At 33.9% G+C, this 19,737-nt stretch overlaps 1 protein-coding gene across 1 annotated transcript in view; it reads left to right on the top strand.

Moving 5' to 3' along the window:
* Window positions 1-15,149, top strand: part of MAP3K2 (mitogen-activated protein kinase kinase kinase 2) — a 113,057-nt gene extending 97,908 nt beyond the window's left edge. Inside the window, exons 10-17 of the mRNA XM_054575048.1 lie at window positions 1,010-1,077; window positions 1,251-1,343; window positions 2,093-2,299; window positions 4,041-4,189; window positions 4,563-4,694; window positions 8,839-8,968; window positions 13,754-13,931; window positions 14,674-15,149. Of these exons, the coding sequence (XP_054431023.1) occupies window positions 1,010-1,077; window positions 1,251-1,343; window positions 2,093-2,299; window positions 4,041-4,189; window positions 4,563-4,694; window positions 8,839-8,968; window positions 13,754-13,931; window positions 14,674-14,899 (1,183 nt within the window). The 3' untranslated portion in view covers window positions 14,900-15,149. The remainder of the gene's footprint in view (window positions 1-1,009; window positions 1,078-1,250; window positions 1,344-2,092; window positions 2,300-4,040; window positions 4,190-4,562; window positions 4,695-8,838; window positions 8,969-13,753; window positions 13,932-14,673) is intronic.
* Window positions 15,150-19,737: the final 4,588 nt, after the last annotated feature.

Here is a 19,737-nt window from a genome sequence, read left to right as displayed (position 1 = left end):
GTTAGGGCACATGCCTAGGTTGTGGGTTCAGTTCCCAGTTGGTGTGCGTACAAAAGACAATGATGTATGTTTCTCACATTGATGTTTCTCTCCTCTTTCTCCCTCCCCTTCTCTCAAAAAACAAAACAAAACAAAACAAAACAAAACAAAACAAAAGAATGGAAGAGTCTTTACCTATTTCTCTGGCTGGGTCACTTGGTTGGTTGGAGTGTTATCCCTTACACCGAAAGGTTGCAGTGTGTATTTGATTTCCAGTCAGGGCACATAGCTAGGTTGCTGGTTCAATCTCTGGCTGGGCCCGGTACAGGAGACAACGGGTTGATTTTTTTTCTCTCTCTCTCTCAAATCAATAACCGTATCCTTGGATGAGGATTAAAAAAAAATCTTTACCTTTTTAATTTCCTCTGGGATTAGTTTGTGAAAGCAAACTGTAAAAATATGGCAACTAATATTTTATGGCAATATACATTTAATTTTTTGTTACCTGTGTTCATGAAGCCTTTGTCTTTGCACTCGTCTACTTCAAGATAGCCATTTAAAACATTAAGAAATTCAGAGAAATAGTAATATGAAATAAATATATTTCATGAGTTAGAAATTATCTCCTTTTTATAGTGTGGAATCAGTCTGGAAAAGTGATTTGCCACGTTGTAACAGCTAGTTAAGTGGCAGAGCTAGGATGAAAACACGAATTTCCAAACTCTTTGTAAAGCCGAAGAGGAACATTCTTACCACTGTACTTTGTGGGTTCATGTAAGATAGGTTTTTTGCTTACATGTACCAATTAAGAGTTTAAGAACAAGTTTCTCTTTTTTCAGTTATGTTAATATTTCAGAGTGAGCTTCTCCCTTTCTGTCCCCGCGCCTATATATATAAATATCTGTATGTATATCTGTATGGAGACATGCATATAGTCTCCACACATGCATACAGATATTGATATGGTATAAATTTTTTTTAATGTCTTATTTACATTCTTTCAATTTAATGTGACATTTTCTACTTTTAGAGAAAGTTATCCAAAATCACGAATGCCAAGGGCACAGAGCTACCCAGATAATCATCAGGAAATTTCAGGTTAGATTATCAACATTCGGAATGTTTAATGTTTATGTCATTAAATAATGTTTTTACTGGGAGAGAGAGGGGACTTTGTCTTTAAATGAAATAAAAATGTGTAAATGTGTTTTTCATCTTCAGAAATATTTGACTTTTTTAGTAACATATAAGTTTCTTATGTGTCTTAATAGACTTTGATAACCCTATCTTTGAGAAATTTGGAAAAGGAGGAACATATCCAAGGCGGTATCATATTTCATATCACCATCAAGACTATAATGATGGTAAGATGCTGGCAATCAGACTACAAGAAGAGTGTGTGAAAATTTTCAAAAATAATGAAAATAAAAATTTCATATGTAAACCATTAGAAACAAACTTGCTTCTCCGTCATTTAGTTTTCTGCCTAATTTTTTAAAGATATTATAAGTAAAACTATAATAACATCTTAGCATTATGTCAACTTACCTCATAATATTTCTTTCCCTTGGAAGAAAAGAAGTAATTAAAAATGATATCATTTAGAAAGTTACTCCTTCATGAAATTCATACTTACATGGCCCTTCTAAGGAAAAAATATTGCTACCTATAAACTTCTAAACTTTGGTTTATATTTTAAGTCCTGATTAGAAATGAGCATAAAATATATTTTTTCTACTTTTTATCCCAAATTGAGGGAGTTCTATTCTATGATTTTATGAATGTGTGCATATATCTGTATTAGCATAAGAAATTATTTGAATTTGTATTCAGATCCTGTTCGTTTTTTTCCCCTACTTTTCATTTCTGCTTTCACCTGTTTTCTCCCTTGTATTTTCATTATTGATTTATGATTTACTGCCAACAAAGGTATTTTCTTGAACTCAAAAAAAAAATCTTAGGTTTAAAGCATGTAATCAAATAATGATCGTTGTTTCAGTTTTTTTGGCCTTGTTACAGGACAGATTTCTGTTCCTTACATCACAAATTTTAAAAGCATTTAATTACAACATATTAATAAAAGTGTTAAGGTAATTATTATTTTGTTTTGTAGGTCGAAAAACTTTTCCAAGAGCTAGAAGGACGCAGGGGACCAGCTTCCGGTCTCCCGTGAGTTTCAGTCCAACTGATCACTCCTTAAGCACTAGTAGTGGAAGCAGTATCTTTACCACAGAATATGATGATAGTCGAATAAGAAGGAGGGGAAGTGACATAGATAATCCAACTTTGACTGTAATGGACATCAGCCCACCTAGCCGCTGTAAGTAATAGAGATTAGCATAGTGAAATGTTTAACAGAACGTTTGCAGAATTTTACAGTATTAAAAGGAATAAATACCAAGCCAGTCCTAAAAATGAGACCAGCTGCTTAAAATAGAGAGAATTGGTATTTCTAAGGTGATTGGAATGTCAGGTAGAAGCCTGATACTGCTTATAAATTACACTAGATGATTCTGACCTTCACTTTTAATTAGGAAAATTTTTACCAATTAGTCACCCACTCATTCATTTCACGTCCTTGTTGAGTTTCTGTACTGGGATTTCAAATACACACTCTAAGATACAGTCTAATGGGGAGAATGATGTCTGGAACAATAATTATAGTATAGCATTTAATCTACATCTTAAATGTGAGTAGGAATTCACCAGCTAAGGAGGTGACATGTGCAGGGGACCGTGGCATATTCTGAAAGTGGGGAATAGTTTTTTTTTTTTTTTTTTTTGTCTAAAGTGGTGGATATCTTACTTGAAAGAGTGGGAGTAGGACTAGAAAGGTAACTAAGGCCAGATTGTCAAATATTTGGACTTTATAATGTAAACAGTGCATTCAAAGATACGTGCTCACAGGTTGTGGTAGTATTTGCCTATTCTGAATACCTCCCTTTTGTACTAATGTTGTCATATTTTACATCTATGACTTCATGCTACATTGCTGCTATTTTCGCTTTAGATGGCTATCCTTTAGTGATTAAAAATAAGAGAAAAATATCTTTTATATATATCTTCAGTTTATTTCCATAGATCTTTATGTAGATTCAAGATCCCATTAGGTGTCCAGTTTTTTCTGCCTGAATAATTACTTTATTGTGATATAAGTCTGCTGGTAGTAAATTCTTTTAGCTTTGGTTTGTTTTAAAAGGGCTTTATTTCTCCTTTATTTTTGAAAGATTTTCTGGGTGGAGAATTCTGGGCAGTTTTTTTTTTCTTTCAGCACTTTAAAGCTATTTTTCCATTAGTTTTTGGCTTCTTTTTTTTTTTCCCCCTCACCCAGGGACATTTTTAGAAAATTGCTTTTTAGAGGGACTGAGGGAGAGAGATTGAGAGAGAGGAGGCTAAGGAGGGGCGAGGGGGAGAGAAAGAGAAACACTGATTGGTTGCCTTCTCATGTGCTCCCCTACCAGGGATTGAACCCACAATCTGGGTATGGGCCCTGGCTGGGAATTGAACGTACGACCTTTTGGTCTATGGGACAACTTTACAGCCAGCTGAGCCATGCCAGCCAGTGCTGGTTTTTGGTTTTTATAATTTCTGAGAAGTGTTCTTTGATTTTTATCTTTGTTCCTCTGCCTGTAGTTTGCTTTTTTCTCTGTGGCTGCTTTCAAGATTTTCTCATTAAAATGACTGGTGGTCTTTCTAGCTTTCTATATCAGAGGCAGATGAAAAACTAATTATAAATATTGCTGCAGTAAACATTAGAAACAGTCTGTCTTACAATCAGTGGCATTTTAGATTGAGTGAAATGATACTGTTATATTTGTAACCAAGAAAGAAAATAATTACATTGGAAGAAATGAGTTATGGAATTATGAACCTAGTTTGGGTTTAGAATTCTTAGAAAATTAACTGAAGAGAAAAATTTTCAAAGATGATGATCATGATAAACTTGGATGATCATGATTTTCTCCTACACCCAAGCATATACTAATGCAATACACTCGTTTAGTCGTTAACTATTTTTGTGGTATCTAGCTATTTCAATTTAAGAAAATGTCCTTTTTTAGCACCTCGTGCTCCAACCAACTGGAGATTGGGCAAACTGCTTGGCCAGGGAGCCTTTGGCAGGGTCTACCTCTGTTACGATGTTGATACAGGAAGAGAGTTGGCTGTTAAGCAAGTTCAATTTGACCCTGATAGACCTGAGACCAGCAAGGTAAGAATCACTGTACAGACTGCACAATTACTTGACACAGGAAAAAAAAGCAGTTTTAATAAAATAAATATAACAGTAGAATTTTAATTTTTCCTTAATACAAATTATTTGCAAAACAAATAGATAATTAGATATATTTATCTACTTTGTATTGTGGATTTTTCTCTTTTAATGCTCAGTTATATCCCTGATCTGATTTAATGTTGCTTTAGCACACCTTCAAGGACTGTTGTAAAAGTAATTGTTAATGCTTTAAAATGTTTATTCCTTAGGAAGTAAAAATTCCAGAATCAAATCACCTTGATGGGCAATGAAATTTGAATTTTTACTTTTATTAACAATGCTGTAAAGATTAATGAGTTCTGTCTTTCAGGAAGTAAATGCACTTGAGTGTGAAATTCAGTTGTTGAAAAATTTGCTGCATGAGCGAATTGTTCAGTATTATGGCTGTTTGAGGGATCCCCAGGAAAAAACACTTTCCATATTTATGGAATATATGCCAGGGGTAAGTTAGTATATCCTTTGGAAATATATATGTTCTATTTAAAGGTTCAGTTGAGGAAAGAGAAACAATAAAACTTTGATTATAAAATGTTATACCTAATTAATGACATTTTGGAAGAGTTTTAAATTAGTAATATAATTTTATTTTCTATCTTCATCTATCTTTGTATTTTTCTAACTAATTTTTTTAAAATGCTGACATATACTAAAATAGGTTACATACATAGCAGTCCATACTCAGATTCCTCTATGAGTCTTAAAAGTATACATAATTGCTGGTTTATCCAAACCAGGATCCAGTTCAGGATCACATATTCATTTAGCTGGTATATCCTTTACTCCTCTTTTAATCTAGAGCAATTTTTTAAAAGATTTTATATATTTATTTGTAGAGAGAGGAAGGGAGGGAAAAAGAGAGGGAGAGAAACAATAATGTGTGGTTGCCTCTCATGTGGCCCCTACTGAACCTGGTCTGCAATCCAGGTATGTGGCATAGACTGGGAATTGAACCAGAGACCCTTTAGTTTGCAGACCGGCACTCAATCCACTGAGCCACACCAGCCAGGGCAATCTAGAACAATTTTTATATGACATAGATTTGACAGATAGACTTGGCTATTTTTCTGTTGACAGTCTCACCTCATGGCATTATGTAACTTGTTTCTTTATAACTTTTTTTTCTGTAAACTCCAAGTTACATCCATGGATGGAACTGGAGAGCATCATGCTAAGCGAAATAAGCCAGGGGGCGAAAGACAAATACCTTATGATCTCACCTATAAGCGGAACCTAACCAACAATGCAAAGAAGCAAGGAAAATATGACCAGCAACACTGAAAGGAAAAGAAATCAACAGAGACAAGAGGGAAGGGGGGGGGGGGCAGGGAAAGGGAAGGGAAGGGGAAAGTCAAGGAACATATAGCAAGGACTCATGGACAAAACCAAAGGGGAAGAGCTGAGGGAGGGAAGGTGGGAGGGGGCAAGGGAAAGGGGGGGGGGAAGGCAGAGACAAATGTATTTAAAAAGTAAATAAATTAATTAAAAAAAAAAAACAAAAAACTTTGGAAGAACACTTGAGAACTCATGCATTTGGAAGCATTCCTGTATGGAAGGCATAGAGTTCTCATGGATAAGGAGGCAGAACTTTTCTTGTTGATAAGAGTTCAACAAATAAAATCCACATGTTATTTATAAAAAAAATAAAAATAAAAAAATAAAATAAAATCTAAATTAGATTCAAATTCAACATTTTTTATTAGAATGTATCATAGATGATGTTGTGTACTTTATGTTGCATCTTATTAGTAGATATATAACCTTTGGTTCCATTGTTAGTGATGCTAAGGTTGACTGCTGGGTTAGAGTGCTTGTCATCCTGATTCCTCCATTGTAAAGTTTGTTCGTTTCCTGAAGACCTGGAGGTAATAAGTTGTATAGCAGTGGCACAGAGGAGTATCCAATTTGTTTTCAGCCCCTGCCTAATGTTTTTTAACACAGATTGATAATCATTGCCTCAGGTAGTAATTTACTTAGGAGCTACAAAATGTGATTTTCAAACTGTCATTCTATATTATGTTATAATATGTAGAGTGCATTCTAAACTTATGATTTTCAAAGTGGTGGTATATTTACTCATTTAAAAATACATGCATTCTCATAATTTAATAGGCTGTGTATGACAGAAAAAAGGTTTGACTTATCAGTCTTATTAGGATTATATGTAGAATGTACAAGGTTGCCGTTTAAGCTTATGGATCATAAAGCTGGATCAAGTCTGATAGTAATGGTTAAGACCGTTGCTTACAAGAGCAACAGCAAACTTTACTTTGTTTCTTACATTGGTGAATTATTGTTTACAGTGATACCATTGTTACTCATTATTGCTACTTTTTATTTTCAAATATTCTGTTGTCAATGTAAATTAGTTTTTTTAAATCCCTTTCGAAAACAAATTGGCAGGATGTATTAAAGGCCATAAAAATATTGAAGCCCATTGATCTAGCAATCTCACGGAAATTTATTCTACAGAAGTAATCCTAAAGAAGGAAAAAGCTGCATACATTTACTTTATTTTAGTATTATCTGTGATGATAAAAAAGCAAATTCATTGCCCATGGTGCAAGTAAATTATGATGGCATTGCCCAAGAGAATATATGTTAAAAATTAAAATTGTGAAGGTTATGTTGCAAAATTGGAGGAAGTACTTACAGAAGAGGAAAAAAGAGTGCAAAATGCTTTTTGATAATGATTATGATATTTAAAAAGTATATTTGAATAAGGGCAGGAGAAACTTAGAAAAATGGAAATGTGTTATATTGGGATTATATTATTGTTTTTTTCTTTTATTCAGATTTTCATTACTCTTTGTGCAATAAATATTTAAGTTAAAGTAGAAAACAGTTATGAATAAGTTATGAATAGAGACCCAGATTGCTGAAGATAAGATTAATTGAAATGCTTAATTGGTTAGAACCCATTTATATCACAAATGGATATGGGTAAACTTTATATAGTTAGCAGTCTTAGAACTAAACCAGGAGTATTCAGGAAGAGGTATTAGGTCATGTTTGTCATTAGCTACACTTGATTTTGTAAGAGCTGCTGTCTCTTCAAAGTATAGATTATCATTCCTTGAGTTTGAAAAGCACATTACCAGATTAGTGATAGTTCATTAACAATCTGACTTGAATCTCTAAGTTTGTGAATGATGCTATATAATTTCTCTCATTAAATTTAGTGTGCTGGACCCCTTTATGTCCCAGATTCAAGATTCTCCAAAATCGTAATTCTTTTCTTCAGTTTTCCCAAACATACCATTCCGATTCCTTAGTTTATTTAGAACTACTTTCAGATTAGAACCATAACGTTCTTTTATTTTTAGTACCTGCACTAGTGGTTGATTTATCACTGCTACTTTTACACACAACACGATTTTTATTTGGCACAGTTCTTCCCAACCCATTCCAGTTGTTCACACTGTAGAAAATAACACTTTATGGTACGCAACAGCCCAGCTGCCTAACAGTTTAGAGGATCCATAAGGTTTCACGCATTCCCAGCCTACAAGATTTGGGGACTTATTGTTTGGAAAGCTCAGTTCTAGCCTGGTTATTGTATGTATTACTACAAGTAGAGGCACAATAAGCAGACGGAAGAAACAAGCTATGTGGAATAATAGGTGTGAACCTACCTAAAAGGTAGACTTTCCACACATGTCTGCAAGTCTAGGCCAGCGGAATGTCATCTTTCTCTTCCTTCAGAGATTGCTCATGAATAGTGGAAACAGAGATGGTTAAATCTGTAAAATTTGAGTATTTATTTTTATATGACAAAGTACATAGTTTACTAAAATTCAAGGAAAGGCAGAAACATTTAAATATATTTACTGTTTAAATGAAAAGATTTGTCCTTCAGGAAGCATTTCATTTCCATTTTGTAAGGTGGTTGGTTATTCATCAAATTTGTACATTGGAATCAGTAGGGAAGCTTTTGTAAAATTCAGATGTGTATGTCTCACTTCATACTGATTCAGCATTCTCAGAGGTGGCACCTTATCCTGCCTGAAAAACACTTACAAAAATTTGAAATTCCTCTTTAACATATTTTCTCATGTTTTGAACTAGAATGTTGAGTATATAAAGAAATAAGTGAAATACCTCATGTATTCTGATTTTCTAATTATACCCATTCTTTCTCCTGAGAAATAAATTAGCAGATATCAATAAAACATTTTTATAAACAGGAATAAAAAAAAAGTGAAGTAGTACATGTGTAGAAGGGCAAGTAGGAAAAACAAAAATATATCCGAGGCAAAATGCAATATAAAAAGTACTGGAGTATTTTTAAAAACATGGTTACAAGACACAAGAGATAATTAGAGCCAACATAGTCATAGGAACAAGCATATCCATCAAGAAACAGTTTTAAAGACTTCCTTTACCTGTGACCCATACTCTTCCACAGTTCTAGTCAGGGACTATACAAAGTTGTATGTAAATGAGATGGCATATATGTACTTACTGAGAATGCCTGTGCTCTCCAACTAAAGGCTCCCACTGATGAACTAGGATTCTTTCAAAAATTAAGATCTAATATAGTGGTTTTTATTTCAAACCACACCATAGTTTTCTTTCTTTTCTTATAGGGCTCAATTAAGGACCAATTAAAATCATATGGAGCTCTTACTGAGAATGTGACTAGGAAATACACCCGTCAAATTCTGGAGGGTGTCCATTATTTGCACAGTAATATGATTGTTCATAGAGACATCAAAGGTAAGTAATGAGGCTTTTTTTAAGTATGCAGGGGTTTTTCTGTGTGTGTGAATGCAAATGAAATGAGAAATATGGTTAAGAAATTTAACATTTAAATTAATACATTTACTTTTAAAATACCATAGGAAAACAATTCTGCTTTCTCATGGACTCCGTCAGTATTCCAACTAGTCTTGATGTTTGGGTTCTCCACAGTGGGAGTAGCTCCACTGTGGAGGTTTGCAGAATCAATAAAGTTCAAATGATTGTAAAAATGAGACCATGTTTTATATAGAGAACATAATAAGCATTAGAATACAGTGATTAAGAGAAGGGACTCTGAACATTAGATGACGTGGCTCAAATTCAGGCTTTATCCATCATTAACCATGTGACCTTGCACAAAGGCACCTAATCCCTCTATGCCTGAGTTCCTCATATTTAATGAGGGTGATAATAATGTCCAACTCAGAAGATTCTGGAAAGCATTAAGTGAGTTAATGTGTATAATATGCTTAAAATAGACTAGTACTTAGAAAACATTCAGATAGCTATGATGATGACGTACTTATGTTGAGATCATATTTAATTAAAGCCATTGGAATGGGTGTTATATTGTCTAGGGAGAAAATAAGAAGAGGGAGGAAGAGAGCCTAAGATTGAGCTTTGATGAACTTCAACTCAGTTAAGCTCATTTTTAAAAACTCAGCTGTTTTCAAGGATCAGGTATGTAAGGTAAATGCATGAAGTGAGACAAAAGTAAGTGGAGATGTGTAAAATTTGAGAGGGCTTAAAATTCTGTACTGCAAAGTGTACCTGGAGGTTTGATTCTTTAAAAACTGAAGTTTGGTTCTATAAAATTTAGGTATGAACCCAAATTCAAAGATGACTCTGGTTAATCAACTGATTAGAATAATAAATACATACATATATAAATAATAAATTAAAAATACATTTTTCATTGGTCTTTCTGAGGGTTCTAATGAGCTACCAGGTATTTATTGCCTCCCTGTGGTGATCCATATCCTGAATATGGCCATATTCATACTAAAGAGAACATGCCTAACCAGTTTCTAGTGATATAGTACAATCTGCTGGAGAATGCTGAGCGAGATCATGTGTATTAGAATGGCGCTTACTAGTGAGTCTGAGAGATTGTGGGCATGGCTCATGATCTAAAAGAAATAGGAGCAGATGTCAAGTACAAAAGCTGATAGCTTAAAGAACCACGTAGGGAAACTATGTGAATGTGAATTATTCTCTTAGGAGTGATCTCTATTCAAGCCACTTTCTCTTTAGCACTCATAATGAGACAAGGTAAAGGAACCAAGGGGAGTGACCCCCCTCAAGTGAACGTTATCAGAAAGAATGACAAACCATACTGTTAAAACAAGGAGGTTGGAAAGCAAACTTATCTCAAAATCATTATAGGGTAAATATATTGATAGGAGAAAAGTAAGGTATAAAATGAGATGTGCAATATGATTTCAAGTTTGTAGAATTAAAGTGTGATCTAGAAGAAAAATTTTCATATGATTAACAGTGGTTATTTCCAAATGGCCGAATGAGTGATAATCATTTTATTCAGCATATTTTTTACTTTTTATGCATTTCCAAAATTTTTATAATGAGCTCTTCTTAAAATGTAATGGAAAAAGAAAGATAGCCAATGACTTTTAAGTTTAAATGTATGAATTCATAATGAAATTTAGGAAAAAACGAATTGATCATTGTTACTAGGGAACCAACTCATTATTTCATAACAAGTTTCCTTTATTCTGCCTTAGTTTTTCTAATTATAACATTGAGGACTAAATAGTTGATGAAAGGAAACTTACTTTATAGAAGCATTTTGACTAACAAATGAAGAAGGAATGATGGAATAGTACCATTTTGCAACCACTAATGGATTAATAGGTATAAGCATTAAACATTAACAGCTGCTTACATCACTAAAACAGACAGTTGAGCATGACATACTTCCCTATCCCTAGATAGATCATCATATCTATGAAATAGTTTTACCAAAAAAAAAAAAAAAAAAATCTGAGTTTGATCAAGCCTCTAGATTCAGCAACCAAATTTTAGAGTTATAGAACAGATATATCAGACATACAAACATAGTAAATATGATCGCTTGGAATAGAGTCAGCAAAATCTAGACAATAGGAAAGCTATAGGCAAACAACTTAGGCTCTTCATGAATTGCAAAGGAAAAAAGATTAAAGGGAACTTTAGACTAGGAAAGACTTAAAAGATATATCATTATTGAGTCTCAATGTATGGAACTTATTTGGATTCTGATTTTTAAAAAACTGTAAAAAACACTGAATATATATAACATTATTAAGGCGTTATTGTTTGTCCTGTTAGGTGTAATAAAGTCCTTATCTTTTAAAGCTATGTATTGAATTATTGAGATAATGTCTTGAATTTACTTCAAGTAATGAGGGAACTATGGAGTGGCTGGCAGTATGGGTAGGGAAGATTTCCAGATGGTTGTTGGGGCTGAGTGATGGGTATGTAAACTATTCTACTTGCTTTTGTAGATGTTTGAAAATCTCTGTAATAGCTTACTTTCCTTTTTTTTTTTTTTTTAAATCTTCACCTATGGGCATGCTTATTGATTTTAGAGAGAAGGAAAGGGAGGGAAAAAGAGAGGGAGAGAAACAATGATGTGAGAAAGAGACAGTGATCAGTTGCCACTCATGCATGCCCTGACCAGGGACTGAACACACAACCTAGGCATGTTGCCTGACAGGGAATCAAACCTGCGACCTTTCAGTTTATGGGATGATGCTCCAATCTGCTGAGCCACACTGGCCAGGGCAGTAGCCTACTCGTAAGGTATCCAAAATAACTTTTGAAAAATTATGAGACTATACTGGGAATGTGATTACACATTTTTCTCCTCAGCCCTTAGTGTGGGTGGGCATTGGGTTCAGCATTGGTGATTACTCCCCAGCAATAGTTCTTCCTTTCTCTGACCTGCCTAGGACTGTTTCTTCCCAGCTCGTAGCAAGTAAAATATGGCTTGTTTGTTGTCCTTCCCCTGGTTAAATATTTTAGAGATAGTATCTTTCTTTGACAGAGTCTTAACTTTAAGTGTTGTACAGTGAGATGTTAAATAGGGTAGACAGTGCTATTTTCTAGGGTCACTGGTATGTGTCTCACTTAGGCTTATGGCATGCAGAGACTGGAACCCTGTGCCCTCCCCTGCAGGAAGACTGTGGAGAGCTATCATCCACTAAGCTGGGGAATTTGCTGGGAGAATGGAAAGAAAAGTACAGAGGCTTACGGTGGGAATGGACAGTATACATTCTCTCCACTATTATCTCTCCTTCTTAGAGGCCGTTAAAAAAAAAAAGAATAAGAAGAAAGTAAGGTTTTTTAAAAAAATGTAAAGAATAGGTAGGAGACCTAAAAACAAATCAATTTTAAAGTGATAATTAGATAAAATGAATTTCTTCTTTAAAAACAGGTAGTCTATAGAAAAAACTAAAAAATGAGAATAGAAATAATTTCTGTAAGACAGAAACTAGACTTACGATCCCAGAAAGAAAGATTGAGTTTTAAAAATGATAAATAAAGGGGAAAACAGAGAATAAAAAATAAGTGAACTTAGCACCTGGATCTTGGTTTCTGATACCATTAAAGAAACCAGGGCTGCCCAGGCTGGTGTGGCTCACTGGATTAAAGTAACCAGGGCTCCTTGGAGAGACGGCTGATTGTAGGACTGGTTCAGGAAATATACAAGTTTAATCTGAAGCATCTATAGTGCCCCAACATAGGAGAATGCTAAAAACCACCCCAAACGATAAACAGACAAGAATACAATGCTCAGAGTATGACAAAGGGACATAGAAGCCAATCAAGAGTTCCCAATGGCAAAGAAAAAAAAAAGTTACAGTGTTTTATAACCCAAAGTATACAATAAATATCCATGTGTTCATACTGATATAAATGAATAATCAAATAAATAAATGGAAGAGAGGAGACAAATCTGTGCAGAATAATTCTAAATAATTTATGTATCTGTGCTGCCTGGAGCATAACTCCTGACTCCTTAACCGTGGGCTGTGCATAGTGAACTTCTCCTAAAGAGTATAATATGGAAAGTGGGGAAAGAGGAACTTTATGGTAGAGAAGTCAACAAACTACCTCAAGCCAGGCAAGCAAAGTCAGTTTGTAATAAACAAATAAAGTTTAGTAAAAGTAAATGAAATTTTAAAACAAACAAGCTCAAAGCTTACTCAGAAGAGATTTAAAATATATAGAATTGAGAAGTAAAATTAATATAAAGCAAAACCCAATATTTAGGAAAATTGTAAAATGTAAGATAACTAACATTAAGTTATAGTAGAGGGGGAAAAGTGATAGAAGTCTTGATTATGAGATTCCCTCGGGAAGTTCCTTCTCAGGGAAATAAGCTTCAGCTATCAGCCTCTTGTTTTATGATAGAGAAACTGTGCCCAAGAGCCTGCTGTTGCTTTCCATCCTTCTCTGGGCCTTTCCCCCTCTCCCTTCTTTTTCATCCGCTACTCCCTGCACATCAGACCTTTTCAGTGGGAGAACCTGAGTCAGGTTTAGAACTCATACCTGACTCTAAAAATTCAGTGTTTGTCCTTAATGAGCACTGTTTGTGTGACTGGTGTTAGGAAAAGTACTGTTCAGAAGATGAAAAGCAGCCTAGTTTTGGAAACAGATTGAAGAATCTATTAAGTTTAATTCTCTGTCATTGTTCTTTTAGATTACATTCCAGACTGCCAATAAAAATAATGAAATGAGGATGTTTCTTATTTTTAGGCGCAAATATTCTGCGAGATTCAACTGGCAACGTCAAACTAGGAGATTTTGGAGCCAGCAAACGGCTTCAAAGCATCTGTCTTTCGGGTACAGGAATGAAGTCAGTCACAGGCACGCCATACTGGATGAGCCCTGAAGTCATTAGTGGGGAAGGGTATGGCAGAAAAGCTGATATCTGGTAGGTTTGCGTGAAAATACCTGCCTTATGTATTTTCTACCCAGGATGGAAACTACTGAGCCAGATTTCAATTACCTTTTGTACTTTTGAAATAGGATGTTGCAATTACAAGGATTAATATTTTAATTATGCTTCTTTGAAACTTAATCTTTGACTAAATAAATAGAGGTCTTGAACCTGTCCTCCATTCTTTAGGAGGACTTTTGTCTTAAGCAACTTCAACATCACAGAACTATCTTTCATTTCCCTGAAGAACTTTAAAACTAATTGATCTTTATTGTTAGTTTCTTATAATTCAATTAATCTTGGATTGCTTAATAATTTTGAGCTATAACTTAAAAAGGCCATTTTCTACTGCCCATCAGAAAAGTTTTCAATACAACAGATACTCATTTTAGGCACCTAAAGATGAACAAAGAGTTTTAATGTTTGTATTTATAAGATAAAGACAAAAGCATTATATTTAATACCAGGTTAGGTAATTATTTAAAGCAAAAATTATAAAATGAGTAATGATTTTTATTTAGCTATTAGGGTCAGTCCTTAAATTGCGGTTTATTTTCATTCATTTTTATGTTTAAATTATGTTATATATAATTACAACCTTTTAATGAAACTAAACCTGAAACCAAGCCATACCTAAATGTATATGGACTTCACTCCTGTTTATAATTATGTAGTTAACTGGCTTTCTTTCATCATGATATTGTTTGTGTAATATAACTTTAAAATTTCTTTTTAGGAGTGTGGGCTGTACTGTGGTAGAAATGCTAACTGAAAAGCCTCCTTGGGCGGAATATGAAGCAATGGCTGCCATATTTAAAATCGCCACTCAGCCAACAAACCCAAAGCTGCCACCTCATGTCTCAGACTATACTCGAGATTTCCTCAAACGGATCTTTATAGAGGCCAAACTGAGACCTTCAGCTGAGGAACTCTTAGGGCACATGTTTGTGCATTATCACTAGCAGCCAGTAACCTCTCCTGTGCCTCTGCCTATCTCCCATCTATCCATTGACCTCTCTGACTGCACTTTTCTTTTTTATAAAAAAGAGAGATGGGGGAGAAAAAAAGACAAGAGGGAATGTGCTTCTCTTGACTCTTGGTTAAATTTGTTTAATAACAGTAACCTAAATTTTTTATATTTAATCTTTTTTCCCCTTACAAGAACTTGAAACTTTTTTTAATTTAATTTTTATAATGTACTGATGTGGTTCAGAGACATAATGCACTTTAGTACATGATCACTCTTTGTAGTACAAACAAATTATTTGAAATACCTAAAGACTGTAGTCTTTCTCTGTGTCACTGACAAATTGACGGTGATGGAGAGACATGGAAAACAGAAAAAAATGATGTGTGATTTGTAGTTTTTAATGATAGTGTTTAAAATAGAGTCTCATTTGTGAGTTTGAGCCCTATACTCTATTTTAGAGTAGGTACTCAACTTAAAGAACATAGGTTCCTTCTTATGTCTGTATTCTTTAGCTCCTAACCTCTGTCTACTAAGCTTTTTGTTCAGTAGGAATCTTGATAGAAAATAATGACTCTCTAAGAGGTATGTTTGTTAATCCTAGCCAGTATAATAAGCAAATACCCTATAAAATGTCCACGTTACTGGAATCTATAAACGTTGAGGGTTAGCTTTCTGTTTAAAAACAGAAAAGATAGTATTTTATTTTAAATCAAATATGGGAAGTCAATGAACAAATCCAAATTAAAAGACAAAAGAGGTTGCTCTAATTCAATGTGTGAGCAGAAGAGACCACATTTGCCCATCAGCGGATATAATGGAAAGCAGAACTAAATGTTGTTTAGTGTATTTTAAATTGTGTTCTTTACCTGAGGGAGAAAGTCCCAAAATTAAGGGAAAGGAGAAATAACCAAAATAATGTATATTATATCTTCCTGTTTCTAGCTCCTGATTCCCCATAGATAACATTTCTTAGAAACTCCATGTTTAACCTGGAGTATCCATAAAGCTAGTGTCATGAGATAAAACCCTTGTTCTTGGGATTACAGAATACTAAAGCACCTCAAAAAACAAACAAACAGTAAAACAGTGGTTCGCAAGGGCGGGGTGGGTATAATTTCTCTTGGCCTTTGGCAATGCCTGGAGACAGTTTTGGTTGTCACAACTTAGGAGGATGCTAGTGGCATCTAGTGAGCAGAGAAGCCAGGGATGCTGCTAAACAAACTACAGCACCTCCTGCCACCCAAAGAAGAGTTGTCCTGCTCAAAATGTCAACAGTGCGAAAGCTGAGAAACCATGTTATAAAGACCAACCTCAGTTATAAACTGGTAACAGCCATTTACAAGCAAGTTCCTTGCAAAAAGTAAATTTCAAAGAGAAAGTGATGTAATGCATAATGAGGGTTTTACAGCAGAAGATATCACTACTTCAAGTCAAGGGTGAATGATCTGAACAGCAAGTAGCAGTCCATTCCTTACCAGCTGCATATTGCATCCAAATCAGTAATTTCCATTTTTAGAGACAAAATGAATTTAAACACAAGAGCTTATTGAACTTAGCTGTCTGTATATATTCTTTCCTCAACTCTGTTTATAATTGTGGGGAAGAAAAGCATATCAAAACAAAATTAACTACTTTATAAGAAAGTTAAAAACTACCAGCTATTTCTAGTATAATGTATCCACTAAGAGCAAGGACATTAAATGGAAGGAGACAATTAGGAGAATTCCACTATCTCTAATGAACTTGTGCTACTGAAAAATATAAATGATATTAATAATGCAGTGACTTGCAGTTTTTTCAGTATATTAGACAAGTGCTAAGTACTTTATTTTTAAAGATCTAAAAATAGTAGTCTTCCTGGAGGCCCATTTAGTGATGCCTTTTATGGGATTTATAGGAGACTCAGGTATTTTATTTTGTGCTAAAAAGTATGATCTTCAGGGATTCTTTTACTGTTCCTGAAGTTAGGTAGACTTTGGTTTACTGTTATCAAGGTCCTTTCTGATGTTCCCTGTAGGAAATTTGAAATTTCACAGCTAATCTAAGACGTCAAAGCACAAAGATTCTCCCATATCTTATAATGAAAGGAAGTGGTTCACCAAGAAAAATATACATTAGTGGCCCCTTCCTGAAAAATCAGCTGTTAAATCTTTGTGTTGTAAACATAGTCCCCAAGGATCTGTTATACTTCTTTATCTTTTCTGAGTGAAGGCATCTCTCCTACTTGAGCAAGATCATAGTATCTTGACCAGGGGGCTTTTTCTTTGTTTTTTTTTTTTTGTTTTGTGTGGTTGTGATTTCCTTCCGGCTCTGATTTTTGGTCTGTCAGGGTAACCAGCAGTGCAAAATATGAGACAAATGCTCTTTAGAGAGTAATCTTGGGAGACTGTGAAACTCAAAGCAAATTGTTTGCTTTTTTCAGTCTCTCCTGTCTTTCTAAATGCTATAGAAAGTAAACCTGAAAAGAAACTACTACTTTAACACTGCTGCAGATGATCTTTGTTTTATAAGAAAAATATTATTAGCTATGGGAAAATATTGTTCTTTATGTAGGCTTAAAATAGACGACTAGTTTACAGAGTATTATATAAAATGTGATGTGGGTTTATTTTAAACAAGTTGTAAAGGTACCAAAACCACAAGAAAAATTTTTATATATATATATATATATATATATATATATATATATATATATGTGTGTGTGTGTGTGTATGCAGATATATATATATATGTATGTGTATGTATATATATATATATATATATATATATATATATATATATATGCTACTACAACAAAAAAGCTTGATGTGGGTGATGTATGGAAGACCAAAAGTAAATTTAAAAAAAATTGAAACAAAACACCTCTAGGGGCAGTTAGATATAGCACTCCAAATTATTATTTCTAGTAATGGTATGGATCAACAAATGAAATTTGAACTTTTTAAGATAACTCTAAATGTATTTTGTTTTTAAATGCACAACTGATTCTTCTATACTGTAATGTTTCTTTGCTGAGGCTGGAAAATGGTCAGACTGCTGACTTTGTGCCTTTAAAATGCATTCTGCTTTGATTGTGGCAGAGTTTTTGGTGCTGGAGAAGATTCACTAGCAGTCTTGTCTGTGCTTTTCAAGAAGTATCTTCACTTAGGCTTTGAGAGATTCAAAATGGCATGGCTTAGGTTTGGGCCAAATACAAGATCTTTTACACTGCAGACAAAATGTATTGAATAAAAGGGTTGAAAATATGAGTAGTGGAAATTTTGATGGTTGATAATTCTTTAAAATGTAATTTAAAAGTATATAGACTTTTACATTTTTGGTATGAATATCTTGAAAATTTTTGTTTTTCTCATTTACATAACATGTTTTTAACTTGAAAAAATGGTCAAAGGCTGATGCAGAGGCTAAACTAAAAAAAAAACAAAACTTATTTTAGAGTAAATGAATTGGCTTTCACTTGAGAATCTACCTGATTATCACTAGAAATTACATTTAAAAAGTAAAATTATTTGTTTAGAGTAGCTTTCTGCTATTTTATCTCTTATATATGTCAGGTCTGGTCTGTAGCATTTCTGAGATGGAGTTATGATATGTGAAGTCATTAAGAAAATAAAGTCTGAATAGTTTATAGGGATCACCAAGCTTGGGTTTAAAAGCCAAGATGTTTGCCACATGCAGACTCCTTGGCCCATGGCAGAGTTCTGAGCCAATGATTCCACTGGGGTCTAGGGACCAATAGCTTGGATATAAAATTCACCTGGTGTCAATCAAGAACAGTAATCTATCAATTTTTTTTAAAAATAGGGTGAATCTTTTTCATTTGCTTATTCAATAGTGTGGCTTATTGTTTCAGGTACTAAATTAATTTATTTTTAAGGAGATCACAGTCTAGGAAGAAACATGGACAAACAATAGGGCATACCCTAACTCTGAAAGTTCAATGACGTTTTAAAATCTTACTGTTTTTTGTGATGTAAGAAGAAAGCAATTTTGGGTAATTATTAGCAGTTATAAATTAAAATGTCATATTAACGACATAGATTAAAAGTATCCCCGAATTAGAGGTACCTCATTGGTCAGTCAGCCTCTCTCATCTTCAGGACTCCCTCTTACGAAACCCAGCCTCTTCTCTAAGAGTTTCAGTGATGGAGGGCATTTATTATGTACCATAGTGTTTTTTCCTGCTTTTTTTTTCCTTTTTAAAGAAAAATCAAATACTTTTGATCTAAATAGTTAAAATACCTAAAACATATGATAGAAATTGAATTCTGTCAGTGATGTTATTTATACTAAGAACAGGACAATTTCTTGAGACCTCACTGTTTCCTATTTGACCTTTGTTACAAATGTAATTGTTCATATTTATTTGAATTTTAAGATTGGTTAAATGTTAATGAAAAGCAATTTAATTGTTAACTTTTGGTAGTGCCCTTTTCTCTGTATGCCTTAATTTTATTTTATAACAGTAATTTACATTACCCACCAAACTGAAGGGTTTTTCTAAAATCAGTAATTTCAAGAGTTGATTTGGCTTTAGACTGTGTTATTGGCAGTTAAATATTTCTTAATGCCCGCTTCTTCCTCCTACCCTTTTCTACCTCTTTTTTTTTTTTTTTTTTTACCATTAGAAGACAAACATTAGCATTAGTCTGTGATAGACATACTGCAGTCTCCACTAGATGTAAACTTCTAAGGTAAGGATAGAGATATTCTAATTCTAAAGAAGTATATACTAAATTGTTTTCTAGGCTGATTATTTGATTTTTCAATCACACTGACACTGTCTAGATTCTTTGTATATCATGGTTCAGTTATGATTTTCATAGCAGA

This window comes from Pteronotus mesoamericanus, unplaced genomic scaffold (assembly GCF_021234165.1).
Source record: "Pteronotus mesoamericanus isolate MK-2021 breed Mesoamerican mustached bat unplaced genomic scaffold, CSHL_Meso_final contig_27, whole genome shotgun sequence".
Classification (NCBI taxonomy): Eukaryota; Metazoa; Chordata; class Mammalia; order Chiroptera; family Mormoopidae; genus Pteronotus; species Pteronotus mesoamericanus.
Note: the sequence above shows the minus strand (reverse complement) of the source record. Positions and strands in the feature narration are given on the sequence as shown.